We start from the raw sequence: 26,851 nt of genomic DNA on the forward strand, positions 1-26,851 counted from the left end.
GACAGAGTCTCTTTTGTGTGGGCTACTGAAAGTACAAGGTGAACTACTAGAAAGTAGCTCAATCACAATTCACTAAACAACTGGTGAGGAAGAGAATGAAGCCAAATGAAGAGGCAAGAAGGCATAAATGTATTCTAAGTTCTGAGGGGAAGGAAAAATAGCTTTGTGTTTCTAGGGCACAAGGCCTTCTGGAAAGGGTGAAATAGATGGTGAGCAAAACTCAAGCTAGACTGTAAATGATATTGACTATGCTGTTAAGTGCTTTTTGTTTTGTTTTGTTTCATTTTGCTTTAGGGGGCAGGTTGTGGAGCATGAACTTATTAGGGACTGGGTGCTGTCCCTGAGCTTTTACACTCAAGGGCTAGCACTCTATCAGTTTGAGCCACAGCACCTTCCATTTTTTTTTTGTGGTTAACTGAAGATAATAGTCTTATGGACTTTCCTGCCCAAGCTGGCTTTGATCCTCATATCTCAGCCTCCTGAGTAGCTAGGATTACAGGCTTGAGCCACTGGCGTACCCAGATAACCTTAGGAAAAACAGGGAGCCTTAGAAGCATTATAGAGTATTGTTATTTCTAAATAATAAAGTTTTCTGAGCCATAGTGGTCATTATGCCTATAACTATCCATTTGGAGCAGTTTCTACAATCACCTATATTTAAGCTGAATCAGGATGTACAGTAGTTTTCGTTCCAAATCACATTGGGTAGGGAGTATGTGGGCTGAGATGCCATCTTGGTTTACAGCAACTGATCTCGCCTCATCATGGCAAAGCCCTCCCATATATTTGTACTGTGTTATTCCTTACCAGCCTTTCCTGTTCTCCTCCATCTGAAGGACAAGAAAAGCAGTCCTTGAATATAAAATTTACGTTAGCGATAGAAAGTGCTGTCGCAAATTTCTTTTGTGATCCTGAGGTTTTCTTTATCATTTCTCATTTGTAAACATCCCTCGGCCCAAAAACATTGATAACAGCAAAATGAATCTACCTTCAATACTGACTATCCGGGTGTCACTCTTATTTCATGTATCTGCTACTCCTCACATTTTATTTCTGGAATAGTTTAAAGCAAATTTTAAGCATCACATTACCTCATCACAAATATTTTACTATCTTTAACCAATAAAAATTTTAAAACATTAGGACATCTTGATTGAGCTCAAGAAAATTTACGGTAATAATTAAAATTAAGTGCACTGCTTAACTTCTTAAAAAAATCACATATCCTAGTTAAAAAATACACTGGAAAGAATGATAGATTTCCTATCTATTTCTTTAAAAAATAAGCACAATAAGATGTTTCTCTACTGACTTTGCAGCATTGAGGTACACATCAAGACAAAGAGTTTTAGTAATATTACTTTCAGACATGTGCCGAATCGATAATAATTTGTAAACTCAAGTGTTTTGATACGAGCTGACTGGATCCACATAGGTTTTATCTAAGGCTAATTAACATCTAATCCACACCAGATCTCTATGTATGGATGGTCTGTGACCTGAAGTACTCAAGAGTGCAGAGCAAGACATGTTGGAAGTCCAGGACAGAAACAACTTTTTCTAGATGTAGTTTCCAACCACTGAGAGTTTTGCTTTGCACCCCTGGTAAATGTTTATAACGCACATGACTCTCTAACTATAATGCACTTTAAACATACTCACGGTGCCAGGCACCCAAGGTACAGATTCATCCAGTGTGTATCTGAAAAGCAATGAGGAAATTAGTGAAAGCTGTTTTCCTTTCAGACCTAAAGAAACTGTAGGAGAGAAACGTACGTGCATTTTACTGCAACGAACGATATGCTTGTTAATGGACTCATTGCTTTTAACCTGGTGATACTTAGGTTTTGAAAGTTACTCCACCATTAAACGTGGTTTTGCAAAAACTCTAGTTGCAGAAGCAATGGCAGCAGGAAGTGCACAGTCTAGTGCACAGTCTAGTTTCAGGAGCAGCAGCAGCAGCAGCAGCAGCAGCAGTCAGACGTATGCAGCCAGAGAGCACTAACTGCCCCTCCCAGCAAGAAGCTCACCTTTCTCCCTCGGCTTTACATCCAACCAACCCTAAGTTCGCTCCACACCGTCCATCTCTCCCTGCAATCGTGGAAGGCGAAGATGAACTCTTGTGGGAGAAACCGCCAGACGCCCAATCCTTCCTTTCCCGGGGAGGTGGAGGACAGGGAGAAAGGCTGGGCTCTAAACTTCCACAGTGGATCACCAGTTTATTTTCAACGTTGCGGTCAAGGAGAAAGGGCGGCCGTTGCCGTGGCAACCGACGCCCAGGCAACATTGCGAAAGGCAAGGAGGGGGTGTTAGGGGGCGTGGCCTCTGCGACACAGGCGCAAGAGAACCGGTGTCGGCTGCGGGGGGTGGGGGGGGGTTGGGGGGGAGGTTAGAGGCGTGGCCTGGGCGAGCACTGGCGCTTAAGAGGCAGTGCCAGCGGGAGTGGGGAGGGTGGGGATAGGAGGGGGTGGTCAGGGGCGTGGCCTCGGCGAGAACAGGCGCTTAAGAGGCGGTGCCGGCGGGGGGACGGGGCGTGGCCTCGGCGACCAGGCACAGAAGAGGCGGAGCCGGAGGGGGAAGGGGCGTGGCCTCGGCGAGTGTAAGCGCATAAGAGGCGGTGCCGGCGGCCCGCGTGGTCGGCGGAGGCTGTCAGCGCGGCCTGCGGGAGGCGGGGCAGCTCGCGTCCTCTCACCACGGTCTTCAGCAGCCCTGTGGCTGGGGCCGGCGAGGGAAGCCCCACGCCGCTGTTTCCCCTTCCCCTCCCCATCTGAGGGGACCCTCCCGCCCGTTCCGCACCCAACATGGCGGGCGGGCGCCGCGGCCTGGCGGCGATGGCGATCCTGGCAGTCTGGCTTTCGGCGGCGACCCAGGGCCAGGAGCAGGCCGCGTTGCCGGCGGAGCAGAGCCGGGTCCAGCCCATGACCGCCTCCAACTGGACGCTGGTGATGGAGGGCGAGTGGATGCTGAAATTGTGAGTGTGTCCGTCAGTCCCCGCCAAGCCACCCTGGGCCTCCCGCGCTCGGGCCGGCAACTTGGCACCCCGTCCCAGCCGGCCCGACCGACCTCGGGCGGCGGGGGACCAGCCCGGGCCCGCGACCCGCAGCGCGGGGCTGGGGACCTGCGGCTGCGCATGCGCGCACGCCCCTCCGCGGTGACAGCCCGGGGCGCGGAGCATCCCCGGCCGCCCTCACCCCTCGCTTGCTGGAGGCTTCGGGGAAGTGTGTTAGGGACTGAATGGGGGCGGTGACGAGGGGAGGCCGTGTCAGAGAAGCGTGTGTTCTGTGTGTATATGTGTGCTGGTCTTGGGATTTGAACTCGGCGTTACGACTATGATCAATTAATAATCTTGATCAGAGCTTCACCAACCACAGCGCCACTTCCAGGGGTTAATTGGAAATAAGACTCCCGCGGACCCTTTCTTGCCCTGGCTGACTTCGAACCATGGTCCTCAGTTTTCAGCCTCCTGCGTAGCTAGGGTTACCGGTGTGACCCACCCGCATGCTCCCAGCCCATGGTGTGCGTTTTGAGGCCAGCACCTGCAGGAGACAGGACAATGGCATATCCAGTGTGAGTAGGTAAGGGATGTGTTGAATTAGGCAGGTCAGTTTGGTAAGAAGTATCCTAAGTCTTGTGGAAGACCTTGGGGTGTCATTGTGCAAAACAAAACAAACACTGGCTGCCCAAGTTTTCAGACAAGATTAAAAATCAAGGTTGATATTTGTCCTAACTGGTAGAGGTAGCACTTCGGGGCCGAGATGGTAATCTAATTGTGCTGTTTGAAAGAAGAGGTCCCCTTAACAAATTTCCCCTTGTGAACACTAAAAGTTAGGTTAAGTGGAGAGTACCTTTAGCATGCAGAGATAGGAAACTACATTTCTGAGTTGGAAGAAGGCAAAGGATTTGCTGATTGGAGCTCAGTAGTACAGTAACTTAGTAGTACAGAATGATTGAAAGGATCTGAAGTTGATGTGGGCATGTAGGGAAAAATGGAGAAAACTAGAGAAATGTGTGCTGAGGCCCTATCTCTGCAGCCTGTCATTTCAGGGAATATAGGTAAGTCATTATTACTATTTGATAGTTTTAGGTTGAGGTCATAGGCCCACTCAAAGTTGGATTTATATTTACCTGAGACCAAATTTGAGACCAAATTTCATTTTAGATTGCAAGCAAATGCCTATGAAGTGAAAATCTCCACATGAGATAAAGACCCAAAGTCATGTCATTAAGCAAATTACACCTCTCAAAGACCAGAACATGCAGCATCCTTTCAAGTACTCATTTAGCATTTGTTTATAAAGAAGAACAAATTATGATACCAAAATAAAATGCTTTGTGATCAAAATAAAACAGTGAAGTAACTTACTAAAACAGGAGTAACTTACTAAAATAAGTTAGCCATCTTGGATGGAAGTGAGGAGACTATTTCACCTAAGAGAACCATTTAAATGAAACTTTTATGTTAGGACTGCCATGTTTTTAGCAAGTATAGAAACTTTGGAGAAATTACACATTTTCTTAGCCAATTCTTCAGGAAGTTCTTTTTTTTTTTTTGTAATCCATATACAATGTTGTATTTCTAGATGTAATGACAGTCAAAGCAGAAAGTCTTCCTTAAATTTAATGATGTCAATTCCTTTACGGTTCCCTTTGAAATTCTCTCTTTCTTTTAATGAAAGAATTGTAATCCTGGTGCTAGTGGCACATCCCTGTAATCCTAATGACTCAGGAGGCTGAGATCTAAGGATCATGGTTAGAACCAAGCTGAAAGTGGAACTCTGGCTCAAATGGTAGAGCATTGGCCTTAAGCAGAAAAGTTCAGGATCAGCAGCACCTAGACCCGTAGTTCAAGTTCCCAAGCTGGCACAAAAAAGCAAATAAACTAGAAACACTGAAGCTGGTATAAATATTAGTCTTTGCAAACTTCTACATGAGTGACTTCCCCAAACTACCATATGTGGTTATGTTGGTTAAATTTTATCTGTTAGAAATGCCTCAGCCTAGATGGTTGCAGTTGATAACTGTAACTTTGCTCTGCACACAGTTGTACAATATACCCTAGACTGCGGTGCAGGATGAGTCTTGTAACCCGGAAGTGAGCTGTTGAGATTATTTTAGCAGAAGTTCTCCTTTCATCAAGTACATCAAAGAATAGGTGGATAGAAAGAGATGAAAAAGTAAGAACTTAAGTCATTATATCCGGCTTCTTTCTGGATACCAAAACTCAATCAAAACTATTCCTTCTGAAGAAATAGTGTGACTCTTGTCTATTTTTTTTAATTTTTATGTATTAGGTGTTACTCTTTTTTCTGTTTGAAAAGAATCCAACACCTTAAGAGATATAAAATCTATTGGAGTCTTAGCACACTATAGGCCTGCTATACATTTCTAAGAATTCATCAAAACACTTATGCTTTCTCTAATGTATGTAACAAACCAAAAATCTATTTATACTGTTTCTCATATGAATGATTTTATTAAGATGATTGATTATATAATTAGAGATTAGGAGCAGATGACTTCATTTTCCTAAAGAAGCAAGTTAAGCTTTCTGGTAGAATTACAAATTTGTTAAAAGTTTCATGTCACTCTGAATTACAGTTCTTTGTGCATCTGCTTATATGCCACTTTTCCTCTGGGAATCTGTTTTCTTGAATATCATATCATGCAAAGCCCATGTAATTTAGTTCATTTATATTGGTACTGAAAATTTGTTAGAAAAATTAAATGGTTATATTTTCTTTGTCTTTCAAGCATTACATTTTGGGAGTCCCTGCAATGGAATTTCCAGTTTTAAAAAGACACTTTTGTCCTGACAAAATAGAGACATCCATCTTAATCAGTAAACTGGTAGTGGTGGACTATAAATGCTATCCAAACTATGTGAGGAAAAATAGGTAAGAAGATCATTGTTTGAGGCTGATGTAGATCCAAAATGGAAGACTCTATTTGAAAAATAACAAAAATATAAAGGGCTGGAGTGTGCACAGCAAACTAAAGTCCTGAAGTTCAAACTTCAGTTCCACCAGAAAAAGCATTTTTTTGTTAGAAAAATATTATTTCAAGTATATTTTAGTAATTCACCATTTCTGTTTTGAAACCTATTGACAAATCTGCAAAATCATTTTATTATTATTTGTACCTTCTCTAATGCTATGGCTTTATGCTCAGTCTTTCTCTTCCTGTTTGCTTTCTTAACTTGTTTATCTCTAGTTCTGCCTTGCTATGCTTTCCAAATATTTTCTGATGTGTTAGTGTCTCAGTTTTCATTGTTACATACTGTCCTTCATTCAGTTGCTCTGCAAGCTTTAGCTTCTTGAATGTGTGCTTAACTCCCATTATATTAATGTTACTTTTGCTCTTTTTGAAACACAATAGTATAAAATATGACTCATTTTGTGTACTATCCTGGTAACTTTCCATCCCCCAAAGAATTAAGAAGGTATTTAGGCAGCGTAGTTTTGATCTGCTTACTTTTAAACTACTTACCAGAGAAAAATGTTACTATCAGAGGTAAATCAACTTACTTCTATAAGGCTTTTATAAAGTAGTAGTAGTTGTGAATTTTTTTTCTTGGTAGTGAGAGGAGTGTTTTAGTTCAGACCTTGCATTTACTAGGCAGCCATCTGCCACAGAGCCAGAGCTCAATCTTAGCCAGTCTTTGTAGCCTCCCACATTGCTGAGAGGTGCTTGACATTGTTCCCAGCTTTGGGTTTAGAAGGAATCTGTGAACTTCTTTTATCTCATCTGGGATGAAACTGTAATCCTCCCAATCCCAGTCTCCTGAGTAGCTAGGATTATAGTTGTGAGGCACTAGTGCCTCCATTAGCATGTATTTTCAAACTTTGAGTATGAAGCAAAGCCTCATTATTTATGTATTTATTGGGGTGCTGTGTGTGAATTTAGGGCCTCACATGTGCTAGAAAAGTATTTTACTACTTGAGCCATGTCCCCTAACCTTTTTGCTTTAATAGTTTTTAGATAGAGTTTCCAACATTTTGCCTGGGGCTGATCTTGAAACTTGATCCTTTGATCTATGTCTCTTGCATAGATGCTGGTACTGGAGTATACCAGCACACTTGGTTTGTTCTTTGAGATAGAATCATACTAAGTTTTTGCTTGAGCTGGTCTTGGATCACTCTCCTCCTATCCTCACCTTCAAGAAGCTGGAATTACAGGCATGAACCTTTGCATCCAACTCACAAAACCTTATATTTTTCCCCAGGACCTTTACATTTTGAAATTATTTCTTCAATATCCATCTAATAGTTTTGATCCTCATTGTCTTAACTTTTCCATGTGAAATAACCATGCTTTTCTGCTGCTTAGATACATTGTTTTGCTTCATTGATTGAATGCTTAAGAGATAGTAAATGCTTGGTTGTATGTCAGGTTGAAGGTTGGAAGTTTAAGAAAGTAAGATGGATGAGCCTACAACCTTGATTTCAGGGAACTTGCAGTGTGATGCACTAATGGAAGTATATGTATTAAGTATTGTTCATTTATATTTTTGATGTTTAACAAACATTTACAAGGTTTTCAGGGCCCTATTGGCATATTGGGTTGGAGAGTTCATTTTCAGTTCTGTCTGATGAGTATTTTCATGTACACATACGTAAATAAAATTTATATATATATATGCATATGTAAATATGATAAGAAAATGGAACATAATTCACGACTTTGCATTTATTTTTATATTCTACTATCGTAAGACCTAAATTCTTATTGAAATTACTCTTATTTAGAACCAAAAGCATTCTAAGAATTTTTAAAAGCTGTGGGAACAATGTACTATATCCTACACTGAACTGAGAGCTGGCTTATGCCGTTACTGAAAGAACATGTAAGTGCATTTCAACCCAGCCAGCTCTGTCTAAATTTCATAAGGCCACAGACCAGTGTGTAGCAGCAGTATACAAAACAGAATAGCTCAAATTACTTCAATAGAATATCTAAGTATGCTTCATAATTGTATACATGAAGACCATTTTCATAAAAAACCTAGAATAGGGACTGTAATATTTTTATTTATTGAAATTTGTATGATTTAATAATTCCTGATATAGTACATGTATGTAAATACAGAGTCCTAGGGAAATTCATTGTAATTCAAGATTTTTCTTTCGGGTACAGTCTTACTATGCTTATTCTTTTTCTCTCTTTTCCTCTTAAGTGTTGATGTTGATATTGAGCCTTTATTTCCTTGATTTTTCTTTCTTGTCACAAAAGTATTTCCATGAGGTTCTTGGTTTGAGTGATCTTAGATGACCTTTAGCAAGTCTCTGCGCTGCTTTTCTCTTTGGCAGGGAGGTGCTAGGAGGTTGTAAGATTGAGATAAACTCAAGCATCATGATACTCATCTTGGAGAGCAAGCTGAATATCACCAATTAGAGTGTAGTAGAGTGTTCTTATTGTGTGCCTGCTTTGGGTGTGTCACCAAGTTTCTCATTTACCTTCTGAGGTATCTACTGTTATTTAATTTCACAGTTGAGGAAGTAGAGGCTTGGAGAGACTTTAAGCTGCCTAGTCAGATGATTAATTCCTGTTTGTTCTTTCTGGTTCCTCTAACAGAACTCTCTCATCCAATAGCTTAGTTATTTAATATTTTTTGACGTTGGCTGTCTCGTCACTTGCCATATGGATCTTTAGAAAATATGTAAGAACCGGGCGCCAGTGGCACACGCCTGTAATCCTAGCTACTCAGGCTGAGATCTGAGGATTGAGGTTCACAATCAGCCCGAGAAGGAAAGTCCCTGACACTCTTATCTCCAATAAACCACTAGAAAACCAAAGTGGCGCTGTGGCTCAAGTGGTAGAGCACTGGCCTTGAGCTGAAGAGTGCAGGGACAGCGCCCAGGCCCAGAGTTCAAGCCCCATGACCGACAAAAAAAAGAAAGAAAGAAAGAAAGAAAGAAAGAAAATATGTAAGAAATAACTATTTACTCCAACGAAAGGTATTATATTTGCAATAATATTTATATACTTATGTATCCAGCGCACATTTATAGAACACCTACTTCCTCCTTAATCTGCTTTGGACGTGTAAGAATACAAGTGTTCCTGTTTTTAAATTCATGTTCAAAGATGTCAACGAATTTTTCTCTGATCCTTGTCTCTTTAATTTCCAGACTTGAAGAATGAGTTGTAATAGGAAGATCAATGATCTTTTAGTATGGTATTGGAATTGCCTTGGCTGAGAGCCTTCTTTTTCAACTAGATTCTTCCTAATGCTTTTATTATTAGTACTTTTCCTAAAAGAAATGAACTATTACCTTGACTTTTTAGTATTCCCAATGCTACTTTTTTGTAATGTAAACATTCAAAATATTTCCTAATTCTAATTTTTGCATTTTTTCTGTTGTTATTCATCAGAGTAGATGTATATCATTGTATATTTGATTTTTAATTAGGATTTATATGCATTGGTTTGCACAATTAAAAATCTTCAATAGACTTCTAAATGATGTTCTGAGAACATCCCCATTGAACCTAGAGTTTGTACATAATTTGATTAGTTTACCATTGTCCCCTTTTATTTCATTTCCTAAGGCATGATGTGTGTGGGGATATATGTACAATTCTTTACTGTGGTGTTTGTGTGTGTGTGTGTGTGTGTGTGTGTGCAAGTATATATAGAGAGAGGAGATAATTCTTTTCTACATCCCTTTCCCCTTTTAATATAGAAATCATAGGAACCACATTTTGCAAAAGCAATTTAGGAATGAACAAAATATAAACTAATTAACAAGAAACTGACTTTTTTACAATGCCCAAACTATCCACAACTTGGATAGTTTCATTTAATCAAGTTTTTAAGAAATACTTTGGAAAAATGGAAGAAATAGACTGCATTCCTATTGGCCATCATCAAGTCCCCAGTTATTATTGTATTGCTATTACTATTTATCTTTATCCATATTTCCTCTTTACTACACCTTGGTGTTGTAATTTATGTGCTATAATGTTCACTCACTATATATATGAGAACTACCTTGGAGTTATAATTTATGTGCTATAATGTTCACTCACTATATAAGGACAATTCAGTGGCATCAATTCTTTTTAATGTCTATTTCCTCAATATTTTGATATTAGTTACAGCTTTAAAAGCTTAAGCAGATTTGAAAAATACGTCTACTTGTTGGTGCCATCCTGAAATGTTATTCAGAGTCGATGATTTTTCCCGGAGTATACTGGTCTATTTTTGGGAGCACGATTAATTAATTTTATTTGCTACTTTTATCTTCTGGATATTATAAAACAAAACAAAACCACATGCTTTTCTAATTGTATCAGTGCATTTCTGTGACATTATTTGGCAAATATTAACTTCAGTTTTATTTGTGTTGTTTTATTGAAATGAATTTCTAGCATATGGCACTGTTTATTCACAATGTTTCATATTCAGCATAACCCTCTCAGTCCTGTAAGTCTTTGCAAGGCTTATTTAATTTCTTCTAATTTTAAATTATCTCTTCCTTTCTATATTAGTTTCCTTAGTTTGCTACAGCAATTTACCACAAGAGAGGCTGTTGTATCTGAAATTTAATTCTCCCACAGTTCTGGAGGTCCAGAGTCCAAGGTCAAGGTGTGTAGCAGGCGAAGTGCCCTGTGGTTGCCCTTGTGGGAGTGAATGTTCTCTGCCTCTATCCTTGTTTCTGATGGCTACTGGCATTTCTTGGTGTTCCTTGACTTGTAGCTACCCGAGATTCAAACTCTGCCCCCACAATCACATTGCCTTCCCCTCTTTCTTGGTGTCAAGACTCCCTATTCTACCCTTGAACTAATGGTTATTAAATTTAAGGCCCATTTTAAATCAAGATGATCTCTTCCTTACTTGTATGTGTAAGATCCCTAATTGGGTCACAGATACAAGGGCTATAACTGGTATGTATCTTGTTTTTATTGTCAAGGTGATGTATAGAGTGGTTTTAGTTACGTAAGTAAGGTAATGAGTGCATTTCTTGTCAACCTTGTATGTATCTTTTAAAGAAATGCATTCAATTAACTACCTACCCAAGCAGCAAGCTTTTTAGATTCTCATTCTAACAACTGTAGTAAACCCTGAAAAAATTCAGAGCTTTATAGTTTCTGAGTCATTCAGAATGATTTCCAGCACTTGAAAAGGTAAGAAAAACCACTGGCATATTGCCAAGGTGACTGTCCTTCCTTCCAGTTCTGTTTGATTCAAACTTGCCTTTCCCTGACTCATTATCCATAGAGCTGCCACTTGAGATTGTTCTGAAATGTAAATCTGAATAAAATTATCTTTCTACTTCGGAGCTTAACACAGAACTTGGAACTCAGTCCTAACTCCATATGTAACATTTTGAAAGGCTGTGGATAATGTCTACACCCTCTTACGTCTGTTGTCCGAACCTTCACACATCTGCTGAGCATGTTTGTTGACTCTTCCCTTGGCTTTTAGTTTTACTTTAGATCTCAGCACAGATGTTTCTTTCTCTGTGGGTTCTTCTGAGATCTGTTGCCTCATCTTTTAGCATAGTGCTTAATGTTTATTGAAAAAGTGAAAACCAAAGTTCTTAAAGATAAGGGTATTTTAAACTCTTCTGTTTAAGAAAGTGTTATGAAGGGTGTTTTAGCCTACACCCATTTCTTTCTTTCACGGAATAGGTCAGAACAATTTCAAATGTATCTTCACTTCTATATTAACTTCGTTGGGCGTTATAACAAATTGCAGCATATTCAGATGTTTGGAAACCTGGTTGAGAGCTCACTAGTGACAAGTCTTCTGGTCTCTTCCTATCGAGTCTGTAGTTTTGATGGATCTGAAACTGGATTGGCTAGTTAGAATAGTAGAATCCTTGTGAAATTGCCCTTAAGGGCTGGGAAGGTGGCTAAGTGGTAGAGTGCTTGTCTTGCATACATGAGGCCCTGGGTTCGATTCCTCAGTACCACATAAGCAAAAAGAAAAAAGCTGGAAGTGGCGCTGTGGCTCAAGTGGTAGAACGCTAGCCTTGAGCTGAAGAGCTGAGGGACAGTGCCCAGGCCCAGAATTCAGGTCCCATGACTGGACCCTAAAAAAAAAAAAAAAAAAAGAAAAAAAGAAAAGAAAATTGCCCTCAAAATAGTATTTGCCCTCAAGGATGAAAACCTATCTGTAAACTGACAAAATGTGGTTCATTTGTAACAATACCATTGAAAATTATTTTAGGTATTATAATAATTCCTAAAAATATTTTCAAACTTGGACTAAAACTTAATATATTAAATCCTGGAGGAGGAAATGATGCTTGTATTTTTCTTTGTAGCATGATTTTGAAAAAAAATTGCTTTATATTTCCCTCCAGTTAAGAATGTATGTCTTAAGTATGAATATTCTGTTTCTCTCTTACCTCACAAATATTTCCCATGTTCAATTGCATGAAATTGCATGGCAAAGGACATAGCTAGCAAGATCAATAGAAAGCCCACGGATTGGGAGAAGATCTTCACTAGCCATACAACAGACAAGGGTCTCATATCTAAAATATACCTGGAACTCAAAAAATTAAATCCCCCAACAACAAATCTTCAAAGAAACAGCTGCCCAATAAACAAGTGGGCTAAAGACTTAAAGAGAAACTTCTCTGAAGAGGAAAGAAGGATGGCCAATAGACACATGAAGAAATGCTCAACCTTCCTAGCCATAAAAGAAATGCAAATCAAAACAACATTGAGATACCACCAGTTAGAATGGCTATAATCTAGAACTCTAATAACAACAGATGCTGGAGGGGATGTGGATAGAAGGGAACCTTACTGCATTGTTGGTGGGAGTGTAAACTTGTTCAACCACGTTGGAAAGCAGTATGGAGGTTCCTCAAAAGACTCCTCATAGAGCTCCCCTATGACCCAGCAATCCCACTTTTGGGCATTTACCCAAATGTTCACAAACCAGACCACATTAAAGCTACCAGCACGACTATGTTTATTGCAGCATTATTTACTATAGCTAAGATATGGAACCAACCCAGATGCCCCTCAGTAGATGAATGGATCAAGAAAATGTGGTATATATACATAATGGAACACTATGCCTCCATCAGAAAGAATGACATTGCTCCATTTGTTAGGAAATGGAAAGGCATGGAAAAAATTATATTAAGTGAAGTAAGCCAGGCCCAAAGAAACATAGGTCCCATGGTTTCCCTTATTTGCAATATCTAGCATATGTATGAGTCAAGCAGAAAAGGACAGATGAGGTGATGTTAGGGAAATGAACCCTAAGATATGTACTCAAATGTTTTTTTTTTCATGAGATTGTTTCTAACACATTTATAAGATTATTTCTTTGTTGCTTTGTGTGTCCCTCCCCCATGATATAACCCCTGCTTTCACTGTATTTGATGTTGGTATAATTTGTGGAGGGGAAGGGGAAAAAGAAATCGTTTAAATAGAGATACAGGTGGACCCATTGCAACAATAAGATGTACAAGTCGTTATGTCGAAAAATGAACTTTACAACTTTGGTGCGGGGGGGGGGAGGATTTGGGGGGCAGGGAGAGGCTGTGAAGGGATGGCAAGGGGGAAACAAAGGAGGAGGCTACAATGCTTGATAAGAAATGTACTCATTATCTTGCCCATGTAATTGTAACCCCTCTGTACAGTATTTTCACAATAAAAAAATTACTTTTTAAGACTTAAAAAAAAACAATAAATATTTCCCATGTTTGTATTGATCAGTTATTCTTCTTATAGTTATGCCCCGTGGTGTCCATCCTGCCAGCAGACCGATTCGGAATGGGAGACGTTTGCCAGGAATGGAGAATCACTTCAGATCAATGTGGGGAAGGTAGACGTCATTCAAGAGCCAGGTATTATAAACAGTGAACATTAAGTAGAAAAGTATGATAGCTTTCTTTTAATATTTTTCAAGCATTATGGCAACATTGAAAGACTGGGATTTTGATTACCTATGAGCTGACCATCTTGAATCAATGTATTATATTTTGGCTTATCTACATCTCCCTATGTATACAATGCACATCCATGTATATTTATTATTAGTTTGTTGTGATGTTGACAGTTGTAATCTGTGGTATAATACATTTGGATTTTAAGAACCCATAATGTTACTGCCCAGATAGGTATTTGAAGTGGGTTTCCAAATGAGGAATTTCGAATTCTGTCACCCTATCTGTATTTACTAGCTATGAGTGTTGTCATTTATCAAGAGGAAGGATCACTTTTGCTGCAAAAGCAAAAGGGACTTTTAAATTTTAAAATGATATGCACAATGAATTTATATTTATAGTTTAAAAATAACTTTGTCTATTATATAATTTGAGAAAAATGTTGGGTTTTTACCTAAATCTTTCAAATGTAGCTCTTTTAAAAGAATGGTTTTTTTACTGAAATTTAATTTCTAGCTAGGTTCTATGTCTGATCAAAGAAAAAAAAAAAGGCATGCAAGAGTATATCCACTTCCCCTGTATTGGTTGTGAATTCAGAAACCACAAAGTAATGAAGGGTTGATTACTTTTACACCTTCTGATATAGTAAAACATTTTTTTTGATAAACAAAAACTAGATATGTTAAAATTGCCACATGAACAGAGATTTTTATTGGAATTAAAGAGAAATTTCTTTTAAAATCCTGTTAATACCAGTTTCTTTCTTTAAGTATTTAAAATAGCCACCTCTGCCCATCTTTGCTTAGAGTGGGTGATTATAGTTAGTAGTTAAAAGATTTGGTTGTTAAAATAAGTTATTCTGTTAGAGCAAATCATTTCAATTACATGTTTGCAGAACATTTATTTTATCTTTGGTAGTTTGAGTCCAGTAAAATCTGGTACGGACTTAATTCATGGGCATCAGAAACCATGTTATGATGGATTTCTTAAAAATTCAGCTGGCCTATTCACATTTCAGTCACAGGATATCCTATTGTGAATTCAAAGCATGATTTGAATGAAAAAAAGTAAGCTGTTAGCCTTTTGATTCATAAACTTAAAGTTTAATTGAATACAGCCTTTTATTTAAAAGCGTAGAACTATTTTCTCATAGTGAATTGACCAAAAATAAAATGCAAAATTAGCATGAAGTAATTTCAAAGCATTTATTGATTCATTATTTTAGATAAATCTAAACTAAATATACTTGAAATATTCACCAAAGAAGAAGGGAAAAATGACTTATTTTGTTTGGCATACTCTAGTCTAATGAAGGTGTTTTATCTATTAGGACAATTTTCTAAGACAAAGGGTCTAAAATTCATTCAAATGATTCATTCAAACTTAAAAACTGAACTCATAAATATTGAGAAATACATAACTACATGCATAGTTGTTTGAATGATCTAGAGAATACAGTCTCTGGCCATATAACAATATTTTGGCTAAGGACTGGCAATAGTCTTATAAGATTATGTTATCATTTTTGTTTGCCTGAGTATACTGTGATATTTATATAACAGTAAGATTGCCTAAGGATGTATTTCACAGAATTTGTCCCATCTTTAAGTGATGTGTAACTGTATGCTTCTGATTATAATGTTGTAAATTTTACTTTGAATTATAAATCTAATGCTTTCATGCTTTCATTAACCTACTAATAAGGCTTAGAAACATTGAATTCTTTCAACAAATATTAAGTTCCTACTAGCCACCAAGCATAGTTCCAGATATAAATTATACTAAAATGAATGAAGGAAACAAAGGCCTGGCTTTTTTGAATAGTAACAAAAATTATGTTTAGAAACATTGAATTCTTTCAACAAATATTAAGTTCCTACTAGCCACCAAGCATAGTTCCAGATATAAATTATACTAAAATGAATGAAGGAAACAAAGGCCTGGTTTTTTTGAATAGTAACAAAAATTATGTGGAGAATAATGTCAGAGTGTGATAGGAATTATGAAGATAAGTGAGAGTAAAGATGTAGAAAGTCAAGAGAGCCACTGTTTAAAGTTAGGCTATCCAGGAATTGATTGTTTAACCAGTGGTCTTGATAGGTTGAGACAGAAAACCTCAGCAATCTTTGGTTGACGAACACCCCAGGCTGAGTAAACACTATGTCAAGTGGGAGAATAATTGTCTTATTTGAGAAACAGTACCAGGGCCAGTAGGGGACTCACGGTGAATGAGGATAAAAAAGTTGTTAGGGACCAGACTGTGTGTCTTGGCTCTGTGAACAAGTTTATATTTTACTCCAAAGTATAATAAGAAAAAAAAAGCTATCAGAAAGTTTGATCAGGGGAGTACATGCTATAATTTATGTTTTACAAGAATTCCTTTGGAATTGAACTATACAACTTGTGTGTGGAGACAAGAGAGAAAAACTGGGAGAGAAAGAGGGAAGGGGTGACATTGTACAAAAAGAAATAGACTCATTACCTGACTTATCTAACTTTAATCCCTCTATATCACATTTAAAATAACCTTAAAAAAGAAAAATAAATTTAATTTTTTTAAAGCATTCCTTTGGGTGCCTTGTGAAAGCATTAACTTTGAGGAGACAGAAATGGAAGCAAGGAGAACAGTTTGGGGTTCGTGAGGTAATCTAGAAGTAGGAATTAGGTGTTGTAGTATAGGAGACATAATGGTTAAATAACTGTATTTGAGACTAGGCTTTTCTGATTGGACTGGTTTCAGGATGTCGAGGGATGAAAAGAAAATGCAGAGGACTAGGGATAAGGGCAGATAGAGGTTACCTCAGCATGGTAAACAGAGATGAGATAGGGAGAGAAAGTTGAGAATTCTAAGAGCAGAAGAAGAATCGAGATTACTCAGAGGTGTGGGTTAGAGAACTGAGAACATTTAGAACACAGAATGCGGCAGCAGAGGAAGAGTTGGCATGGTAGGAGAGAGGGAGAAGTGGGAGCATCTGGGAAGGGAGGTCTTATGTGGTACCAACTCATGTAAGTCTCGAGGCAGCCTGGCTCTATTATTGGAAACAATTTGAGCATTTCTTCTTATAAAATCTAGTTTCCTTACTCAGCAGTAAGAAACCATCAAAATGACTTTGATTGTTTTTCCCCACAGTTAAGCATGTTAGTGATTATTTCTGTATACAAATTTCCACTCAGATATAAATTTCCACTTGTACATTTTTTTCATCAAAGCAGTCTTGCCCTAAGAGTTTTAGTCACATATAATTTCATTTCTTTGTAAAATGCGAAGCAAGAGTAAAGGTTCATGCATATTCTTTAGTTAACATTTTGAACGATCAAAATTTGTGTTTATAACTTTATTATTAAAGCTGAGATTCAGAAGTCAAGGAAAGACTGGGCCTTAGATAAATCTATGTCAGTTGCCAGTTTAATACTTCATGGCTGAAATGTCTTTGCAAAATTAAATTTAATCATTTAAAACTAAATCCATGCACTGGAAAAGAACACCTGTTTGTACATTATTCATGGGCAATGTCTGTGTTGCAGGCTAGAGGAAAGCCAGATGCCTCCATAGCCAAAAATAAATATTGGGTTTAAAGCCATCGATTTAATAAGAAACCTATTTAATGTAATGTTATATATTTTTTATAATTGGGACACTTAGACTTTTGTATTTTTTATATTGAAACTTTAACTCTCAAAGGTAAAGTTGGTCCTACTTTCAAACTTCTTTTTTAATTAATATACATTAATAGTATAAGGAAATTTCATTGTGACAGTACCACAAATGCATACAGAAGTATATTTTGAACAAGTTTACTCCCTTTATTATGTTTCCTTCTGTTTTTCTACTACTCCTTTGGTGATAACTAAACATTTAGTGAGCATTTTCTTTCACTGTAATTGTGTTATATACCTACATGTGTTTCTACCCTTATAATAATCTCAGGAATTTGAGATTTGAGATTTGAATTACTCAGGAATTTGAGGCACAGAGAGGTTTAATAACAGGATCAAGGAATCACAGCTAATGAATAATAGAACAAAAGTTTTAATTTTTTCTGCTATCTTAATATTGAACTTAATTTCTACCCTAATTTATATTCAATTTTTATGCTTTTAATTCTTTTGAAGTATGCATTTAAATTTTTGATAAGAAATGTAATTATTTTACATATTTCACATTTATGCCTTTATGTTTTGACAATAGTGAAGCTTGAGCTTAGAGCCTCATATTTGTTAGGCACATGCAGTTGGATCATGCTGGAGGAGGAAGGTTAGAGAGACTCGGGCAGTGGCAGAGGAAAGAGAACAGGTTTCAAAGATGCTTAAGAGGTAGGATTATTAGGATTTGGTGACTGATTATCCACAAGAGGGAAGAATGTCTATCACTCTACACTTGACCCATGCCCTCTGCCCTTTTTACTTTATTTTTCAAATAGAGACTTCCATTTTTGCCCAGGTAAGACTGGACCACAATCTTCCTATCTTATCTTTTCTGTGTAGCTGTCACCAAGATGAGCTGTTTTTATTGGTTAAAGTTTAGTGTCTCAAACTTTGTACCCCAAATGGCCTCAAATCGTGCTCCTCTAGACCTCTGTCTCCGAAGTAGCTAGAATTGCAGTGTGAGCAATCATGCTTAGCCAATTGATGCCCTTTCTGTGTTACACCACAGTTTTCATTTTAAAGTGAAAATTACTTCTACAGACAAAAGGTATGCAAAAATTTCAGGTCAAACTTTATGATTTCCTATGTAAAGGTTTAGGGTGTCCTTGGTTCTTCCATACTTTCTGAAGCTTACTGCAGTGAACCATTATGTAGGCCTGGAAATGGCTTTTGCTTTGCCATTTTATTTTTTATTTTTTTGTAAAATCTACATCTTACTCTTAGTATCTTTAAACCCTGAAGCCATAACATTAAGTAGAGTTGTCTTTTCCAATGTGGTCATGTTTTACCATTGTAGGAAATGAGAATTCCCTTAAGTACCCCATAGTGTCAGTATGAAAGGGTGATTCACAGGTTTGGAGGACTGGAATGAGACTGAGGGCTTCTGATGCCCTTCAGCCTCTCAGAAGTGACATGAATTACTGAGGTGAATTTCCTGGAGTGTCTGCAAAGGTTAAATAAAGGTTATGTTTTCTAAAATAATGTGAAGTTTTCAAAGAACATAAAGTAGCTTATTATTTTTACATATTATCTAATCAGATTTAAATATAGAAAATCATAGCTAACATTTATATGGCATTCATCACAGGTCAGGCCATGAGTTCTTTGTGGTTGTAATATATAGTCATACTGCTAAACACTATGAGGTAAATGTCCATGTAGAAGAAAACTGAAATTCATAGCATTCAAATTCATTGCCCCAGATTTAAAGCTAGTAGTAGCAGATATAGGTTTTAACCTAATGCCTGCTGCCTTTTAAGCCTGTAAATATTGGTTCTGTGTATTATATAAATGTGTTTCATGAATATTTTGTACTTATTTATGTATTTACTTCTTTCTTGCTATAGCCAATGATGACTAGGTATTTTTAAAAGCAAGTTTAAAAAGTTGCTTTAAGGGATACCTAATATTTATTTTAACTCTCACATGTTCTGTTAAAAATAAAATCTACATGGAAAACTTTTTAAAATAATGAGAAGCTATTTATTTTTTCATTCCACTTAAATGCTATTTGAATAAAGTATACTTTTCCAGCACAACTTTCTTTAGATAAAACTTGAGGATTGTATAATAATCTGTAGCTAGGAAAGAAGTAAGATATGACACTATAATAATTTTTAAACTAAAATCATACAATAATTTTAGGCACTTATGAATACCAGTACCTTTCCCCCTGGCAGTATAGAATTGGGAGGGTAAAATTACAAGTAGCATTCCAGATGAAAGGCCCACAAGCAAAAGTGCTTGTTAAATCATGGCATCTTCTCAGGCACTTGCACTTTTGCAATTGAGTCCTATGTATATTCTACAAAACTAGGAAGAATGAGGAAAGGGGTGGGTAGGGAAGGAATCGGTAGAAATGTTGAAAGGTCTGACATTGATAGAAACTGCTTTGTTAAATGGCAACTCCTTTGCATGACTATAGATAGAAAGATAGATAGATAGATAGATAGATAGATAGATAGATAGATAGATAGATAGATAGATAGATAGATGAAATATAGGGCTGGCAAGTAATGAGTTTATGTGTCTTTTTGCGACATTGACTTTTGCTTCCTTCATAGTACTTTTTTTTTCTTTTTGGTCACCTATGAGGCTTGAACTCTGGCCTGGGCACTGTCCCTCAGCAATTCAGCTTAATAGTGCTCTACCACTTGAGCCACAGCGCCACTTCCCGCTTTTTCTGTTTATGTGGTGCTGAGGAATCAAACCCAGGGCCTCATGTATGTGAGGCAAGCACTCTATCATGGAGCCACCTTCCCAGCCCCTGGACTTTCTTTTTTGTTTTGTTTTGTTTTTTGTTTCCGTTTTTTGGGGGGGATTTTTGGTCGTGGGCCTTGAATTCAGGCCATGTGTGCTATCCCTGAGCTCTTTTGCTCAAGGCTAGTGCTCTACCACTTTAAGCCACAGCGCCATTTCTAGTACTGTTTTTTCTTTTACATAACTCAGGGATGTCTTAGTGTCCATTAGTCTGTGATATGAGAAGAAAATAGAGACCTTATTTAAGAAGACTTGTCACTATTTAATAAGTTATTATGTTGGCTATTGTATAAAATTGTATAAAATGCATAAAACAAATTTTCATATTATTAAAAGTAAATTTTCCAGGTGACCTAGAGAAATAAAGTTTGAATATTAGATTTAATACTCCACAATGTTTTTAGTGAGAAAGTTTAAATTGATGAGCTATGTTAAAATGTTATTTTTTCATACTTCATTCTCTTTTTATTCGGAAATTCTGTTGCCCTCGTAAGTATAACGTATTTGTAACTAATACTTATTTATGAAATGTAAAGGCCAGGGATCTATATTATACTTCTAGTCTCATTCAGGTTTTGGTTGTATACCTCTATGCTTGATATTATCTTTCTCTGTGTATTCATGGTTCTAATTATTTGATTAAATTCTTTCCTTTGCTACTAGAATGTAAGCTCTATGTAAGCACACTCCGTTTTGACTTATCCAAATATCTTGAGATTCTTCACAGATCCCAGAACATAGAAGATTACTAGCTGTGCGAGTAAGGGTTTTATGTTATTTAAACCTTGAAATATATATAGTATAGCATTTGACACATACTTAGTGTTTAGTAAAGGTTTTTCCAAAACAAATTGAAAATATGGCTTATATACATATGTTGTTTATAATACTTGAAAATTTTAAAATATAATAGGTTATATTTAGCCTTAAATATTTCATATATTTCTTTAAATTGATAGCTAATATAGTAATAAGTAATATACTTTTTAACTAATATATTTATATATAATATATAGTTATGTGATATAATTTGAGTGCTTCAACATGTGCCAGGCACCATGCTAAGCTTTTATTTAATATCTTGATTTAACTTTAGAACACTTCGTTTAGGATTTAACATACTCATTTTATAGAAGAGGTGGCTGAGATGCAAAAAGGTCAAGTGATTTATCTAAAGCCATAAAGTTAGTAGGGAAAGTTAGTATTTAACCTAGAGCTTAAGACTCTATAACCTATCATTTCAGCAGCCTTATAGTCCTATGTAGTGTATTTTTAGGGAATATTTTAGGGTTACACATGATGGTTAAGCGTATCAGTTTTTAGTGACTAAAAAGTGTTATATAAATAAAAATGATGAAAGGAAACCTCTTTAAATAAACAGTAATAAGTGATCCAGTAATTATAATGGTTATATTAGCGAGTATAAAAAGAAGCTTGAGGATGCTTTTTCTTGAATTACTCTGACTTGGACTTACAACTCATTTATGTTTCTTGTAGGTTTGAGTGGCCGTTTCTTTGTCACTACTCTGCCTGCATTTTTTCAGTAAGTTTTGTTTTCTGGTTTTGCAAATATTAGGAATCAGTAGATGTATACCAGGAATTCTGAGAGTTTTCCATGACTATCACTCATTTAGCATAATGTTTGAGGAGACACAGACTGCACTGCCCTGAATGATTGCTGTTAGAAGAGAAGAATGCCTGAAGTGTTGTAGAGAAAGAAGACATAATTTCAGGCAGGAAAAAGGTGGGAATCATGTTTTTTCTGTAATGTAGAAGGTGAGATGATTCTTAATAGACTAGAACAAAATTGGAAATGTTTTTCTTGATATAGGAGAAGCATGTATATGCATGCCCAGAACAAGAGACACCTTCTGAGAACTATAACTATTTCTATGTGGCTGGCCCACAAGATGCAGTTGCATCATGCTGGATGAGGAAGGTTAGAGAGACTCAGGTAGTGGCAAAGAAAGAGAAGAAGTTTCAGGGATGCTTAAGAGGTAGGATTATAAGGATTTTGGTGGCTGATTAGCCACTAGAGGGAAGAATCTACAATGACTACCAAAGGCCATTGATAACTAATAAATGCGGCCAGCCTGCAAGATAAGGAATACTTAAAATTAGATGAGATTTTGGAAGTAGGGGCCAGAATGAAAAAGAAAGTATGGAGTACTTATTCCAAGTGGGGGAATTTAGATGTCAGGATCTAGAACCCTGGTTGAAAGATCTGAACTAGATATACATACTGGGAATTCCTCAACGTTGAGGTACATAACAACTAAAATATATCTAGAATAAAGCACATGCAATGGGAGGAGCAGCAAGTAAAGAAGGGGCTGACCAACATTATGATATCTGTCAAGGAGTGGTCATAGTAGTAGGAAGAAAACCAGAGAGCTTCTATTGGCATTTCTGATCATTCATAACAAGCCTTAGACCTTGAACTTCATCCATGGGACTAGAAAAAAACAAGAAGCTAAAGTAGAAAGGAGGGAGTAGTAGTGGATAAATACTAATAACAGGTATAAGAAAAGTGGTAGAAAAGTACAGGATATAGCAGTTAGGAGTCATTGGAAACTATCAGTTTGAGCAGGCCAAATGGAATTGTGAGCACAGAGCCCTCAGTCTCACTGAGTAATGACTGAGTAATGAAGGGAAGAAAATAGCAGATGAAGATCCTGTCCTGTGGAAGTTTGATGGTGAGAAGATGAGAGGAAAGGCTAAAGATAGAGGTGAGATTAAGTATTTTATTGTTGATGATGATTTTGAAGAGAGGGACTTGAATGACATATTTGGAAATGTAGGCAGAAGTTTTTGTTTGTTTGTTTTTTAACTGATAGCTATGGCTACTTTGCTATTGTGAGAAAAAAATCAAAATAACTGGTAAAATAAAAACTAATAGAAAGTAATCTGTCCAGATGAACACTGTCAAAAACTTTGGTAATAGTTACAAATTGTACAGTGAAAAAATAGAATGTGTAATGCCTTCCGTTTGGGGAGTTCTCATTTGTCATAGATTAAAGCTTATGTATGCCTTCTGATTTATACCTAATTATTTTCTTTTCTTCATTTGAACGAATTTAAAATTTCTCTAGAATTCATATTTATGACCAATACTTATTTTTATTTTTACTTTCATATTTTGATTTATTGACATTCTACTTGTTTTTATAATCTATAGTGCAAAAGATGGGATATTTCGACGTTACCGTGGCCCAGGAATCTTTGAGGATCTTCAGAATTACATCTTAGAGAAGAAATGGCAATCAGTGGAGCCTCTGACTGGATGGAAATCTCCAGCTTCTCTAACGTAAATTGTTACTATTTTAATGATAAAGTGTAATAAGCAAAACAATAGGTATCACATTAGCCTAGGAACCTAAAAGCCTACATTTGTCTTTATATTTTCTTCTGGTTATCCAGATCCCACATGCCCTTGATGGGCCTTGATGGGTAATGTTTCTGGCTTTGTGACCATGTGTGTTTCAGGTCACTGAAATTCCAGTTTACTGGAAAATTTGGTAGTCAGATCTATGAGAGTCACAAAAAACCTTTCTTCCAGCTTTTATACTAAGCCCTGCTAACTAACCTTTTTCGTTCTACAATAGGTAACAAATTGCCACTCTTTCTTCCTTTTAAATTACTGATGAAATAAACTTTCTTGACTTTATGAAAGAATTGTTCTTGTACTTTATGTGAAAAATGAAACCTGTGGTATAAACACTGCTGGTGTTATTTGTGGTCATCAGTGGTAAACTGTATGATATTTGGTGAGGTAGATCAAGCTGAATTCTAATAACTTCACAGTTTTCATTTTGAATGGCATGTTTTTAATTTATTGTTAAGTATAGATAGGTATAATAAATAATTAACACAGGCACAAATAATACAGTATTTGGGGAATAAATCATCTAGTGGTATCATGTTAATATTCAGGAGACATATAGTTTACTCTAAAAGCAACTTGCCTCTGGCATTTAATTGTATAAGTTACTGAGCACCAATGTTTTTTCAGTGAATATTCTAGGTGTTGAGGTATTCATCAGTGAATAAACAAAAATGGTTACCCCACTCCCTTCAGATAGCTTTAAAATGATTAAGACAGACAATAAAAAAAAATAGCTGAGGATACAAAGAATCCTTGACTTGGAAACACTTTTTTCAAAAAAACAACATGCTTTACTATGAGAATTAGGAGTCTTGGGCTACTTTAGATGAAAGGGTTAGGAAAGGCTTCTCTGAGGGGAAGATGAGAAATAAAATATGCAAAGTAACAGGTAAAGAGCCACCCTAATTTGAGAAATAGTGATCAGAGTGTATAATACAGTGAATGTGAGGAAAAGTAGCATAAATGTGAGCAAGAGAGGCCAGCTGAAACCATATCTTATAGGGCCTATGGCTGCAGGGAGTGAAAGTTAATCAGTATAAGTGAAGAGAAACAAGATTGGAGAGATACAGAATGGATCAGTTAGTGGACTTCTGTCTAGCCCTCAGGTGATAGTTTGTAGAAGAGTAGCAATAGATAAGTTGGAGAGATAAATGGATTTAAAGTGTTTGTTTGACTAAAGACTTTCTGGAGGTAGAGGAGAGGAGGACCTGGAAGAATCCTAAGTTAAATTTCCTGGCTTCCTGTTTCAGTACTTGGTGGATCTTGGTTTGCGATTTGGTAGAGAAAACCAATGGTTCTGCACTGGATTGGTTTGTTTTGAAGTGCACACTTTTAGAGCTGTTGAATTGAGTGCATGGGGATGTTTCCTTCGAGAATTCAGGAATACAAAATGTAAAACATTTAGATGATGTCTAAAGTCTTGGAGTGGCAGAAAATACTTAGAAAGAGAGAAAAAGTGAGGGCAATGGAGATGGATCCATGAGCTACCCTCCAAGTAGGAAGTTGATTAGAGAATAAGTCAGCAAAAGAAACTAAAAAGGAGTGCCAGTGAGGCAGGAGAGAAAACATTGATAGGTCATTTTCCAGAAGGCAATGAAAGGTACACAAGAGGAAGGTAACAGTCATTGTGTCACTTGTTTCCAAGAGGTGAAGGAAGATCAAGTTCAGGTCTGTGACAGGACATAGAATGAAACAAAGATGAGATCATCATAGCTTTGACAAGTACTGGTGTGCAGTTATGAGGACAGAGCCAGGTTTTAGTGGGTTAAAGATAAAGCCGAGAAATAGTGCAAGTGAAACTAATCTGGGAAGAAATTGGTACATGAAGCTTGAGGGCCCATATTAAGTGTAGGGTTAGTGTTTTTAAAAAGTGGATGTGAGTAGAACATATTTGCATGCAGAGGAAAACTGATCCAGTATAAAGAAACAGATATATGGCTAGTGCAAGAAAAAAAAAAACGATGACAGAATCAAATCAGTCAGACAAAATGGATCAGGGCTATAGCACAAATGGAGGAATTGAACTGTAACAGGACAGATAGAGTTTCCCAGGGAAACAAGAGAAGGGGAGTATAGGTGTATACCAGGCTCAGATTTGGTAGTGGAAAGCTAACGGAGATTACATCATGGCTTCTGATTTCACAGTGATATATGAGCTTCCATTGCTTGGGGAGCAGAGATGTATAAAGTTTAAAGCAAGGAAGAAGGAAATGAGCTATTATGTCAGAGCCTTAAAAATACAGTAGGACCAGGCAGTATTCACTTAGGTTTCAGAGTCAGTTTTGCATGTGGGTTCCCCAGAGATACTCAGCTGTGTAAGATTTAGGTTTTTGCTAGGTAGACAATGAAAGGAGAGAGGGCCAAGCAATTGAAATGTGCTTATAGTAAACTAGTTCAAATGATGACCATGGAATCTAACTGTAAAAGGGGAAAACACTAGGTATCAAGAAGTAGAGGGATCAGTGGAGGGCAGTCTCCCAGACCTGAATTGTGTCTTTTATTTTTTCCATATTGATATGCACAATCACAGGTTCTCTTCTTTTGTCCTTCTCTTTAGTATGTCTGGAATGGCTGGTCTTTTCAGCATCTCAGGGAAGATTTGGGTGAGTAACCTTAAATAATTATTATGTTTTCAGGGAAGTTTTTAAAGATAAAGGGTAGTTTTAAGAGTAAGAGAGTAGAGTAGCTAATACCACTAACACAACACTGTAGATATCTACTATTTGTGCTTGTGTAATTTCATTTAGCCTATTTATAGAGCATTGGACCTATTACTCAGGTCAAAATATGGAAGTATTGTTTATCTTAACCTTTTCAACTATGTCCCTGTTTTTTGCTTTTGGTTGTTTTTTTTTTTTTTATTACTTTGGGGTTTGAGCTTAGGATTTCATGCTTCCTAGCCAAGTACTCTTATTACTTAAGCCACTCTGACAAATGTTTTCATGCTGGGTTATTTTTGAGTCTGGATTTTATGTTCTGGTCAGCATTGGACTGTGATCCTCCTATTTGTTCTTTCTCAGGTGCTTACCACATAGCCAACCATTGATTGAGATAGAGTCTGTGAACTTTTTGCCTGGGCTGGCCTCAGACTTTAGTCCACAAGCTTGAATCACTGCATCCAGCCATATATAATCTTGATTATATCCCTTGATATGTTCCTCTTATTGGTAGAGGGAGCTAAATTCAATAATTTAAAAAAATTATC

At 37.1% G+C, this 26,851-nt stretch overlaps 1 protein-coding gene across 1 annotated transcript in view; it reads left to right on the plus strand.

The window, feature by feature from the left end:
• The first annotated feature begins 2,646 nt into the window (after nucleotides 1–2,646).
• The window catches only part of Tmx4 (thioredoxin related transmembrane protein 4), a 42,710-nt gene continuing 18,505 nt past the window's right edge, over nucleotides 2,647–26,851 (plus strand). Inside the window, exons 1-5 of the mRNA XM_070006769.1 lie at nucleotides 2,647–2,971; nucleotides 13,702–13,817; nucleotides 21,759–21,804; nucleotides 23,440–23,568; nucleotides 26,204–26,249. Coding sequence (XP_069862870.1) covers nucleotides 2,802–2,971; nucleotides 13,702–13,817; nucleotides 21,759–21,804; nucleotides 23,440–23,568; nucleotides 26,204–26,249 — 507 coding nt within the window. The 5' untranslated portion in view covers nucleotides 2,647–2,801. The remainder of the gene's footprint in view (nucleotides 2,972–13,701; nucleotides 13,818–21,758; nucleotides 21,805–23,439; nucleotides 23,569–26,203; nucleotides 26,250–26,851) is intronic.

This window comes from Dipodomys merriami, unplaced genomic scaffold (assembly GCF_024711535.1).
Source record: "Dipodomys merriami isolate MVZ:Mamm:240054 unplaced genomic scaffold, mDipMer1.0.p SCAF_7, whole genome shotgun sequence".
NCBI classification, from domain to species: domain Eukaryota; kingdom Metazoa; phylum Chordata; class Mammalia; order Rodentia; family Heteromyidae; genus Dipodomys; species Dipodomys merriami.